Source organism: Brachypodium distachyon, chromosome 3 (assembly GCF_000005505.3).
Source record: "Brachypodium distachyon strain Bd21 chromosome 3, Brachypodium_distachyon_v3.0, whole genome shotgun sequence".
In the NCBI taxonomy this organism is placed as follows: domain Eukaryota; kingdom Viridiplantae; phylum Streptophyta; class Magnoliopsida; order Poales; family Poaceae; genus Brachypodium; species Brachypodium distachyon.
In genome coordinates, this window is record NC_016133.3 from 9,134,170 (window position 1) to 9,147,293 (window position 13,124).

Below are 13,124 nucleotides of genomic sequence, written 5' to 3' on the forward strand. Positions count from 1 at the left end.
GGCGAACATCCATTTTTGCCGACGATGTTGTGGTCTTCCTCAGACCTGAGATCAGGGAGCTTCGGGCCTGTTCTACGCTCCTTTCAGATTTTGGGCTGGCTTCTGGGCTTTGCGCAAACCTGGCGAAGAGCGCGGCCCATCTAATTCGTTGTGACGAGGCCCATCGCTCGGTGGTGGCCCAGGAGCTCCAATCCACAATTGCCTCCTTTCCATGCTTGTATCTCGGGCTTCCGTTGGGGATTAGGAAGGTGACGGCGGCCCAGCTCAGGCCTCTTGTGGAGAAGGTTGCTGGCAAATTACAGGCGTGGGCTGCGCCTCTTCTATCCAGCGGTGGCCGGCTTACCCTGGTGAAATCTACGTTGTGTGCCATCCCTGTCTACTCCATGATCTCCCTTAATCTCCCTATGGCCACGATAGACGCCATCGACAAGATCTGCCGGGGCTTTCTCTGGAAGGGACGTCGGGATGTTCGTGGCGGGCACTGCCTGGTTGCTTGGGACTTGGTCTGCTCCTCTGAGCGCGTTGGTGGCCTCAGAATTCCCAACCTTCGCCTTCTGAATCAGGCACTTCGGTCTCGCTGGTGTTGGCTCGAGCGGACTGAACCGAAGAAGCCCTGGCAGGGTCGGGGAATCTCGGTTCCACCGAAATCCCTGGAGCTGTTCGAAGCTGCCACCTCCGTCACTCTGGGCGACGGCCGCACCGCTAGATTTTGGTCGGACCCGTGGCTCCATGGTCAGCGGATCAAGGATCTCGCTCCAGACGTCATTCCGCGGGGGGGGGGGGGGGGGGGGGAGCTCTCTATGGTTGATGGCTGCATCAACAATTCTTGGATCCGTATTGTGAGCCCAGATTTGACGTTTGATGATATCCACCAGATCTTCCGCGTTTGGGATCACGTGGCCCCGGTGGAGTTGGGGTCTGGGGATGACGTCTTCCGTTGGAATTGGAGTGGTTCTGGCACCTTCACGGCAAGATCGGCGTGCCTAGCTCTGTTTGAGGGGCGTGAGGATTTTTCTTGCGCCAACTTGATCTGGCAGTCCAGAGCGCCTAGCAAGTGCAAATTCTTTACCTGGCTGGCCTGCCGTGATCGTTGTTGGACTGCCGATCGCTTGGCTCGGCGTGGATTGGATCATCCCGACAAATGCCCCATCAAGCTGATGAGACCATTTCTCACCTCCTTTTGGGCTGTCAGGTGGCTAGGCAGGTGTGGTGGAAGGCGCTCTCGGCTTGGGGACGCCCGGACTGGCTTAAGGGTCCCGATGCGTCTTTGTGCGATTGGTGGCCCTCAGTCCCGCTAGCTATGACGGATCGTAGGGACTTCGCGACGGTCTCCATTTTGCTATTATGGTGTCTTTGGAAATACCGGAACCGTGTGGTCTTTGATCATATCCCGGTTCACTTCGGAGCGCTAGTGAAGGAGATGGGGAGCGAGATGGAGGCTTGGCTCCGTGCGGGCCTTCTTAGGCGTCTTGCTTTCTCTGTAATCCCGAGGGAGTGGAGAGATAGCGGCTAATTTCCTTTTGTTTTCCGCCCTTTAAGGGCTTGTAGCTGCATCGCAGCAAAACCTCTTCTTTAAACCGACGATATACCTTGCTTGGGTATATTCTAGAAAAAAACATTTCAAAACGTATCTAATGATGCTAGTTTGGTGCAACAAGTATTGCTACGTTTTTTAATAAAGTCGGTCATTTTTGAGTTAGGACAAACCTAAAAGTTCACTTATTTGCGGACGGAGTGAGTATGTGGTTCCAGAAATTGATGCTGGAGATTTGTTTAAGTCTATTTTAGAAATTAAGAGTACATAATATAAAGCTCTTGTTGTAGGTGAAGGAATGCAATTTTTCTGTGAAACTCAGAACAAAAGGCAAGGAATTTTTTTTTCTTTTTTCTCACGAACTCCAAATGACATCCCTAAATAGGAAAATGCGATTTATATGAACACTCTGATTTATATATATATATATATATTCAAAATAAGTAGGATCATAAATCCAGTTTTCTGAGAAACTCCTTACGAAATCATTTAATAGCCAAATTTGAATAACTTATGTATCAGGTGGATGAATAATCCAACTCTTTACCAACGAAATTCAAAATTTATAACAAATAAATTAAATTTCGATCTTATGAAATCTGAGTCCATAAGCTACATCCTAAAATAATTATGTATCAAAATTAGCAGTTGGACTTCAATAATACATTTTATTTTAAGTATTAAATTCTAAATACTACGTCAGAAAATTGCAAACAAACATTGTTTGAAAACCCTTTAAAGTTAAGTTTTGTATATATGCAAGCTTAAGAATGCAACTACTTTTATACTGAAAATAAAACAAAAGCAGGGGAAAAAAAGTCTATAGTCTATAAGCAGCTAAATCTCAAAATAGTTTTTGCAAGAAAATTAGTGTTCGATTTACAAAATACAACTCCATTTACATGTGAAGTTGGGGGAAAAAATCACAACTTGGGTTTCATATGAATGCCATATCAAATCCTTAAATACCAAAGTTCAGAATATAGTATATATATAAAATTATTAGATGGTTAAAGAATATATAATGTTTTTATACTGAAATTTAATATAGGAAGTAATTATTTTCATACGACAACATATATAGTCGATCTCATTAACAGATCAAACTAGTGGTCTTTATGATGAAGTTCAACCCACAACTGACAAAAATTTAAATAGAAGTACCAATTTCCTTTCAACAATTCAAGAGGTTTTTGTCACGGTTGAGCTCATAATCATGTAAGAAACAACAATTTTCATGTTAAAAGAAATTGAAATTACAAGGCAAGAAGTACAATTTAATAGCCTATACATACACAAATCATTAGTGAATGGTATATAATATGTGTCCAAACCATTGGACGAATAACTATATAAGTTTACATAATTCAAGGCACGGCTTTTTATATTTGCATAGAGGTTAGGCTTGTGGTCAAACTGGTTGGTCCATGCAACTTAATAGATCGAGTGTAAATTTTGTATGAGGACACTAACACTTGTATTTATTTAATAATAGTGTTTGTTATTGTCAACTCTAATATACATTTTGGAGCCACATCCATGGAATATAGTAATTCCCATAACAGGGTTGACCTCTTGTTTTTTGTTGATCATATAAGCAAAGCGCGTATTGACTCTATATTACGTACGTAGTTTTTTCTTTAGGGGCAAAGACAAGAGGCTAAAAGCCTATTGCCATATATTAATAAAGAAAATGAATATTTGCAAGTGAAAAAAAAATCATCTAAAGGATGCTATCCATGCTTCAAAGCCTCTAAGCCCTTTTCTTTTTGTTCTGTGCTAGACATTATTAAGCTCTTCAGAAAAGATCCTTCTACATCGGTACAAACTGGTTGAACATTGTTGAAGATATAATCATTTCGAGTTTTCCAAATACTCCAAGTAACCAGGATCTGAATCTCCATATGGAAGGGCACGTTAAGCAAGTCTTTGAGTTGTGATATGTTGTCATGAATGTTCTCTTGAACTTGGAAGTGAGAGGTCAGGTAGGTCCAGCAGGCAGTGGCAAATGGACATGAATAAATCAGGTGGTCTCTCGTCTCAATGTCTCCATTTCCACACATGACACATGTGTAAGCTGGAAGGTGAAATTGTCTTCTTTGGAGCATAGCTCTGGTATTTAGTCTACCAATCAGGAGCAGCCAAAAGAAAATCTTGTGTTTCAGCTGGCAGCAGGATGCCCAAGTCCAATGGAAGCTAGCAGAGATGATAATGTGCTCAATTTGTGCTGCATAGGCCTTGGCAGGTATAAAAGAGTTCTTCTTCCAGATGTAAGTCCATTCATCATCTTCAGCAGATGATTCCCAGTTTTGAATGAATTCATTTAGCTGAAGAAATTGCTCATATGCAGCAGTAGACAGAGGTAGGTGAAAGTGGCATGTGTGATCACTGGAACTGATCATGTCTTAAGCAGTGATGATTAGATAAGTAGCAAATGAGAAAAGGTGTGGCCATTGCTGCTGTAAACAGATATTGTTCATGTTGTCACTCCAGAAAAGGGTGGATTTACCGCAATGGGGCTTGCAGATGGCCAATTTTTTGTAAGTGTCCAGGAGCTTGAGAACATCTTTCCACCAAGTTCCCAGAGAAGTGAAACCCATGACGTGTGAAGCCTATTGAAGAATTTATGCAGATTTTTCATAAGGAGTGCATTATTCTGGAGACTCAAATTGTGCACACCAAGACCACCCTCAGCTTTAGGTCGACAGACAATTTCCCATGCAGCCAGTGGAGGATTCTTCCTGGTGAAATCATTACCTCTCCAAAGGCAGTGTCTTCTAAGTTTATCAATTTGCTCAATAACACCCTTGGGGACAAAAAATGTGCTCATATAGTATGAAGGTAATGCAGAGTGGACCAAATTAACCAATTGGAGTTTTCCACCATATGTCAGCATGCTAGAAAAGCACGTGAGTCTTGTTTCAACACGTTTAATGAGTGGTAGATAGTCTTGAATAGCAAGCCTGCTGATACCAAGGGGGAGGCCCAAATACTTGAAAGGCAGAGTGTCAATTCTACATCCAAAGGTCTCTGCTAGAAGTTGGGAGAAATTATGATCCATATTCAGGGGGATCAAGTTTGATTTATGAAAATTAACTTTCAGGCCAGTGGCAGAATGGAAGCTAATGAGCATGTTCTTGAGCAGCATTATTTGATGGACATCTGCTCTCATGAAAATGAGAGTGTCATCTGCATATTGCACAATGGGGAAATCATGCAGATTATTGGTGGTGATTGGCCTTGTGAGCAAACCAAGCTGCATATGGTGATTGATGTAGGACTGGAGCACATCTGCCATGATGACAAAGAGGAGTGGTGATAGAGGATCACCTTGTCTGAGCCCTTTTCTGCATTTGATAATCTTCCCAGGGACTCCATTAAAGAGTACATTTGATGATGCAGAAGAAAGGATTTTCTGAGCCCATTCAATCCATTTTGGTCCAAATCCCATGACCTGGAGTACCCTGATGAGAGCATCATGTTCAACCATGTCAAATGCTTTTTCAAAGTCAAGTTTGAGCAAGATGATTTCTTCATGTGTGTTGTTGCATGCATTCAAGTATTCATGAGACCAAGCCATGCAGTTCTGGATAGTTCTGGTTTTGATAAAGCCATATTGGTTCTTGCGGATGAGATTTTTAAATGATGGATTGCAGCCTGTTGGCCAATAGCTTGGTGATAACCTTGAGAGTGCAGTTCAAAAGGAAAAGGGTCTATAATCCTGGACAGATTCTGCTGAGTCAATCTTTGGGATGAGAGCAATAAAACAAGTGTTTCCAGAGTGGAATTGGTGGCAAAGATCTTAAAAATCTTGCTTAATGATATCCCAGCATGCTTGTATGAACTCATAATTAAAGCCATCAGGTCCAGGAGATCTGTTATGAGGTAATTCCTGAATTACTCTATCAATTTCCTCAGTGGTAAATGAGACTTCCAAGCAAGAGAGATCTGTATGTTGTTGCAAGATGTCCATCAGATTAAATGAAAAGGTGGCTCCAACAGATTTTCCCAATCTGTCTTTGAATGCTTCCCAGAAGAGAGCAGCCTTGCCCTCATGTTCAAACTCCATAGAACCATCAAGCCTTTTGACACATGTGATGTGGTTCCTTCTGTGTTCGATTGTAGCAAGAGAGTGAAAGAATTTGAAATTTTCATCTTCCAGCTTAACCCATTTAATTTTTCCCCTCTAATTCCAAAAAGTTTTCTGGGAAGTGAGACATTTATCTAATCTGTCCTTGCATTTATTTCTGAAACAGAGTTCTTCCTATGTAAGCCCTCTAGCATCCTCAATACCATCAAGAAGTAAAATGACACAATTGAGATCTTCAATAAGTGAGTCCATATCAGATGGCATTTTGGTCCATTTTCTCATCCTATATCTGAGCGTTTTTAGCCTGGCAGATATCCTTTTGCCGGACTCAGTATTGTGGTGGTGACAATTCCATGCCTCCTGGACAATCTGCTTGAATCCTGATTTGTTGATCCAGTTGTTTTCAAATCTAAAGACTTGTGATCTTGGGATACTAGTGCCAATTTTAATTAAATAAGGGACATGATCTGAAGTAGATTTGGCTAGTGGAAAGGATTCTGTCGATGGGTAGTTCAAAGTCCAGCTTAGAGATGTGAAACACCAATCTAACTTTTCAAGAAGTGGGTCATTTTGCATATTACTCCAGGTAAATTTTCTTCCTTTCAGAGGTAATTCTACCCAGCAAGATTGCTTATAGTGTCACAAGATTGCTTGTAGTGTCATTAAAGGCCAACATATCAGCAATGTTTCCACCAGGCCGATTTCGGTCGTCAGGTGATCGAATGAAATTGAAATCTTCAAGGATCAACCAATCCATGGTGTCAGGAATATCTATTTGATTCAGCCAGTTGATGAAATCTCTCCTCTTGTCATCAGTACATGGACCATAAATGTTGGTCAAAATCCATTCCTTACCTGATTTAAGGCATCTGAAGTTGATAGATAACGAGAAAGCGTTCGTAAAAAGTAATTCTCCAGAAAAGAGGGACCCAACTCAAGCCACTAAAAGACCCCCTGATCTGCAAGGATCAACCAATTCATGGTGTCAGACATATCTATTTGATTCAGCCAATTGATGAAATCTCTCCTCTTGTCATGGACCATAAATGTTGATCAAAATCCATTCCTTGCCCGATTTTAAACATCTGAAGTTGATAGATAATAAGAAGTCATTCATAAAAAGTAATACCAAGAGCACAGGATCGATATAGGATATTGGCATCTTCTCTCCAAAGGCCGGTTATGCTTGCAATGGGGTCAATGATTGTACCAATGGAGCCGATCAACCATGTCGAGGGCAACGGTGATCCACCGGCTTCTCATACAACTCTCCGTCGGCGCCGTCCTAAATGTCCAAACATGGCAGCTGTGCCGGTGCCACTGATCAAGAAGGTACGTACTGAACTTCACTTTCCTTCGATCAGCTAAGTAAGAACTAAACCGTTTTTTTTTCCTTTCCGAAAAAAGAGAGTAAGAACTAAGCTAAGCTAGTTGTTTTGTATCAGGCGATAGCAGAGTTCCTCGGGACGTTCATCCTGATGTTCACCCAAGTGTCCGCCATCATCATGGACGAGCAGCACGACGGCGTGGAGGGCCTCATGGCCTCATGGGGATCGCCGTGTCCGTCGGCCTAGCCGTCACGGTGCTCGTGTTCTCCACCATCCACATATCCGGGTGCCATCTGAACCCTGCAGTCAGTATTGCCATGGCCGTGTTTAGCCACCTCCCTCCGGCTCACCTCGTCCCTTATATCGCCGCGCAGGTGCTAGGCTCCACCGCTGCCTCGTTCGTGGGCAACGCGATCTACCACCCTGTGAACCCCGGGATCGCAACCGTCCCGAGAGTCGGCACGGCGGAGGCGTTCGCCATCAAGTTCATAACCACGTTTGTTCTTCTGTTCGTCATCACTGCAGTTGCCACGGACCCTCATGCCGTAAATTCTGCGTCCGTTGCTTTCTTAATTTCCTCTGTCTTCTTTTGTTTTTCGAAAGTTTCTTCGTCGATGATCTGAATGATCTTGCGGTCAAAACACTTACTTTAGGTGAAAGAGTTGATCGCAGTGGCTGTTGGTGCGACAGTAGTGATGAATATTCTCATTGCTGGGTAAGCGGAATCTCTCCAATTCTAGTTCATTTATTCCGTCCCAAGCAACCAACATTTATTTGTCGGGCCCGTGTGCGCGCGCACTCACTAGTCTTAGGTGTAAGACTAGTGCTCTCCGACAACCCCACGAAAGGAAAGTTTAGCATTGCGTTCTGCCCGCGTCACACACTCTCATGTACTCCGTACTTGACGCACCCGCAGTTCGCCTCGGCCGCGCCGCTCGTCTAGTGTATGATTTGAGCATTCTTCCGTTACGAGTTCTACTGCCATCACAAGTACAAATAAATTCACACAGGCATACATACAACATAAATATTAAACAGCTAAAAGAAACATAATTCTAGCAGTATTGGATCAACCCTGCAGCGTTTTATTTAGAAAATCAAATCATCATCTCCTTAATTAACTATCAAAAGTAACTATACATGTTCTTGCTCTGGTCCATTTCATTCAGCCTCGTCTCAAATTAAATCCCAGTTCTTGCGTAGATTATCATGATCTTCTTGTGCAGTACAGTGAGTAGTATCTTGCAATTCCGATTAAAATTCCATCTTTTTCGGTGTAAATAAATAACTTGGCAGGAAGCAGCTGCAATTACTCTGAATCTCTGCCCGAAGCAACAAGAAGATTAAGAGAAGAGCAGGCAGTTCAGGTCCAGAACCATGGGGGAGGTGGCACTGGAAGGAGCATAGATGTACACCCAAGACGGCACCATGGACCTCAAAGGCAACCCAGCTCTGAAGAACACCGGCAACTGGCCCGCCTGCTATCAGATGTAATTCATAATAAAAATACATCCATATCTCCAATAATATAGGATCCACAATAAACCATCGGAATGCTATTGTAATTCATAGTCACATCTAGTGTAATTCAAAATTAAATCCAGTGTTGATTAGACAATATTGACTTGCAAAAAACATAAGTCAACCACGGTCTGATTTATTCATGACCAACTGAAGCTACTGACTACTACTTAGACACAATGTAATTCAAAACCAAGAAGAAGAATACCCGTTCTTTCTTCTATTTACTCATTGAATTGAAATTATATTACTACACTCCATCTTAATACACGCTAATATTTTTTTAAAACTATCATAAAGCAGCCACATAATTTAAAGGTTGCGTTCTTGTCAAGGTAGTGGTTTATAGTACTACCTAGTGTACGCAAATACTAATTACATCTAATGACTAGCAGTACCATTGCTAAAATGCAAGTATGATGCAGGAAGATATACTGCTAAATGTAAGTATGAGGAGGAAGATACATCCGAAGAATATAATTACATTTAGTGACTAGTAGTATCATTGCTAAAATGTAAGTATGATGCGATAATATATATCCAATGCAATCTAAGAATTACATCTAGTGTACGCAATATTACTAGCAATATGTGATCACTGCTGGCAAAATAACAAGAAATCTTTATAACTTTCCAGTTCCCAAACAGATAAATTTCAGAAAAATTTAAGAAGCTGACAAACTCATTCATTGTGATTTAATACTAGCTTGCATAATCATGGATCTTGTGAGATAACACTAGGAAACCAGAGACCAGTTTGCATAATCACTAACACATAAGAAATAACCGTTCTTCCAAGCACGGGAGATGGAAAGAATTACAACCAGCACAGTGATAAACATAAAAAATCCAGCACGGTTTGATGCTGAAACTTTTTGTTCAAACAGTTAATTTGTCTAAAGAGTAAACACATCCAAAAGTTACTTTGTCTAAAGAGCTAATCATCCGAAAGTTACATCGTACTTCCATAGTTACATCTAAAATATCATAAAAGTAATTCTAAAAACTAAAACTACATCCAACAGAATCTAAAAGTAATTCACCTATGTTGAAGCTACATCCAACAGAATCTAGAAGTAACTACTTACCTCAAATTTACATTTGAAAAGATAATGATGATACAGAGTAGGAAGAATAACAAAGCAGTAATCATCTCAACATACATGAATAGACTCTACAGAGCATCAAACTCGCCTGAACAAACACTAAAAACTGTATGGGTCGGCATACGCTTGACCAGCACCAACCCAAACACAGACGGACAAACTCACAAACCTCACAGCAGCCTGCGACGAAGGCCCGTTGTCGTCGTTGATGTCGAGGTTGTTGAGACGGAGCAAGGTGCGCTCAGTGGCGGGCATGGATGCCATTGCCGCCGCCGCTTCAGAGGTCGCCCTACGCCGGTGAAGGCAGGGCCGTGCTGCTCGCTGTGGCTGGAAGGGGAGCCAGCGCTCCCGCTGGTGGAGACTGGCCATTGCTATAGTGGCAGCCCCTGCTGCTTCCACCGCGGCTGCACCGACGAGCGGACCATGCCCCTCAGCAGCGGCGTTCGAGCTCTCAGCGCGGGGGGTGGGGAAAGGGCTGGAGAGAGAGAGGAGGAAGGAGGGGGAACCAGCGTATCCGTGCCGCAGATCCGGCGGCGCGTGGCCGGACTGAGAGCCTGCGGCGCTCGAGCTCTCGGGGGCGCCGCGACAAGCAGACCAACCCGCCGCCGCTGGTGCTCGAGATCTAGCCTCATGGAGGAGGGGAGGGGGGGCCAGGGTGAGGAGCAGGAGAGAAGAGGAACGAGGCGGGGCTCGAGGGGAGGAGGATTTCGTCTGCACGGGGGCGCGGGGTGAGCAGCAGGAGAGAGGAAGAAGAGGTACGGAGGGGGGAGCCGGGGAGGTGCGCTTGGAGAAAAAGAGGCAGGAGAGTGGATAAGGTTCCAGAGGGTCACCGAGTGAGCACCGCACGCGGCTACAAAGTGCGCGGGCGCAGAAAAGATTTGGCGTTATTTCTGTTTTGCTGAAAAAATACGACCAGACCGTCAACAGGAGCATCCATGAATCCAGCGCGTACTATTGGGCCGGCAATTGTCACAGGGAGATACACTAAGATTTGGATTTATCTCATGGCTACACCACTGGGTGCTATTGCTGGAGCTGGAGCATATGTTGCAATTAAGTTTTAGTTACAGGCAAGAAACCTGCAGGAAAAAAATGGGTTATTCTTTGAACAAAGAGCGCATTGGTGCATAATTTATTAGTACTTTCAATGAACCCTTGTATACGTGTACCATATCACTGGCTACCAAAACAATTTTCGCGAGCAGTTTAATACAACCAGTTGCAAAATGGGGTCAGGTGGTACACTAACTTGATTTGCGGGTGCACGTTTGGTCATAACCAATGGGGGAGCGACATGTGGATTGCTAGTTGACTTGTTCATTTTACACAAAAGCCCCCACCGTTTCGCTTATTAAAAAAACACCTCCCACACACTTTCCATCGTACGGTCACAAACTTTCGTGCCTACCGCTTCTCTTTCTCCTCAGAAATAAATCAGAAATAAAAGAACAATCCACTACGGCACAAACCTGCTTTGCCGGCAGCTTTCCCTCGGGGCCACCCGCAAAGGCATTCGTATGGAGCCTAGCCGGTAAAGTCATCTTTGCCGGCGGCTTTTCGTCGGGCCGACGACATAGCACTTCCCGGCGGCCAAAACAACGGCCTCCGGCAAAGAAAAGGTGTTGACGGCTTCCGTCGTTAACGGCGACGCCGCGCGCCCGAGGGTAGGTCCCACACGTTAGGTATTTGCCGGCGGCCCCTCAAGAGACACCGCCGGCAAACAGCGGCCACGCGACGCGAGCCCAACGTGCCTCGTGTTGCCCCTGCGGGTCCCACTGTCGGCTCTTTGTCGGCGGCCCCGCAAAAAAAGCTGCCGGTAAACAGGTGCCACGCGGCGCAAGCCTGACGCGCCACGCGTCTCCCTGGTGGTCCCAAACGTCAGGTCTTTGCTGGCGACCCTCAAAAAAACCGCCGGCAAAGAAGGGCCACGTGGCGCGAGCGCAACGTGCCGCGCGTCGCCCTTGCGGGTCCCGTTGTCGTCTCTTTGCCGACGGCCCCTCAAAGAAAACCGCCGGCAAAGAAGTGTTTTTTGCCAGAGGCCCTCGAGAAGCCGCCGGCAAACTAGACCCGCAGGAAGCACTGGAAGCAGCCACATGGCTCCTTTGCCGAAGGTGGCTGCCGGCAAAGAGGCTATTTTTTTAATTTGTTTTCTGTTTATCCCAGCAATTAAAATCATATATAACCGCAAATATCATATATATTGTTGTTGTTCTCGACAACAATTAGAGTAAGGGGTGCAAATGCTCGATGGCACAAGTGCGAGTATAAAAGTAGGGCGTGTTCGCCGGCCTTATAGCGAAGGTCGCCGTACACTTGGACAAGTTGACACGTCGATATTTTTTGAATATGTTCAGTCGACCCTGCGGGTGCAACCTAATCATATGTTAGGAAAGGCTTCGAGGGGGTTGTTAACAAAGGGCTTGGGCCGAGCAGATCTTCTAAAGACACCTTTTAGCGAGAGATTCGTCGAGACCGCCTCATACTTGGACCGAACGCATCTTTCCAAGTATCGAGGTTAGGATACCCTCGGAACTCTAACCCAACCCCTTCTCCTTCGAACCCGTGCCAACCAAGGTTAGCTCGGAGCCTCGAAATTAGAGTCCCCTAGAAGGCTTCCTCGAGGTCGATCGACTTTCAGTCGAGAGCGGCGCGCGAGAGCGAACCTTAGAGGGAGCACTCTTACCCTCTCCCCTTGAGTTTATTCAAGTGAGACTGAATGTTACATGCCCCCATGGAGGGGGGTATTTATAGCCTACGGGTACATGAGAAAAGATCATGGCTACCCTTGAGGGAGAGAGAAAAGTTGGGGCAAAATGGTGAAATAGCTCCTTGGTCCATAGCTTTTGTGTGCACCATGAGGGGTAAGGGAGGGTTGGTCCATGGTCCACCATGGACCAAAAGCCTCATCCCCACACATTTCTTGCCCTCTACTCTCGCTCATTTGACCCTTTGACCATGGAATGAGAGGCTTGACTTGTTGACTTGTCTTCCTTCGCCACGTAGGATTGACTGTGCCACGTGGGCGTCTTGACTCGTGCTTAGGAAATGTTGACTTGATCGTCGCCACGTAGGATTTACGGCCCGACCCATATAAGGATTTTATTTTACTACAACAGTAGCCCCCTTGAGCTGGAGGCATTGAGAATGCCTTCGGGTCAACCTTCGATGCGAGACTTTTGATCCCTTTCCTCGTTCTTGGATTCACGATGGTGTCTTGCATGGATTCCCTGGTGGGCTCCCTTGTGAGAAACGGAGGTACTTGGTGTTTTTCCTGCAAAGAACAGGATCCTTCGAGCTGTTTCGGGGAAATTCCATGCCTACGGCGATTTTCTCTACGAGAAATCAAGTTTCGGGGGATATTTTAGCAAAAACCGGGACCCTAGGGGCCTCTCTGCGAGAAATCCGGTGTCCCGAAGGACTTTTCTGCAAAAATCAGGGGCCCTGCGGGCCTTCCCGGATTTTCCAGGGTCTTATTGGTAATTTCGCCAAAATCTTGGGTTTTTCCCAAAAACCTCCGAAACTGACCAGCCGCGTGGGCCAGTAGG

At 45.0% G+C, this 13,124-nt stretch overlaps 1 protein-coding gene and 1 long non-coding RNA gene across 2 annotated transcripts; one reads left to right on the forward strand and one right to left on the reverse strand.

Annotated features, from left to right (window-relative positions):
• Nucleotides 1-6,923: 6,923 nt before the first annotated feature.
• Nucleotides 6,924-10,643, forward strand: LOC100833700 (aquaporin NIP3-2-like). Its single transcript, XM_010238065.1, is given in 5 exon segments — nt 6,924-6,956; nt 7,070-7,156; nt 7,159-7,497; nt 7,606-7,667; nt 10,496-10,643. Coding segments are annotated over 5 exon segments (669 nt in total).
• Nucleotides 7,966-10,402, reverse strand: LOC100836566. The gene is made up of 2 exons (XR_001406553.2): nt 9,749-10,402; nt 7,966-8,430 (listed from the first exon to the last, which is right to left on the reverse strand). It is a non-coding gene; the product is annotated as an uncharacterized LOC100836566 (long non-coding RNA).
• Nucleotides 10,644-13,124: the final 2,481 nt, after the last annotated feature.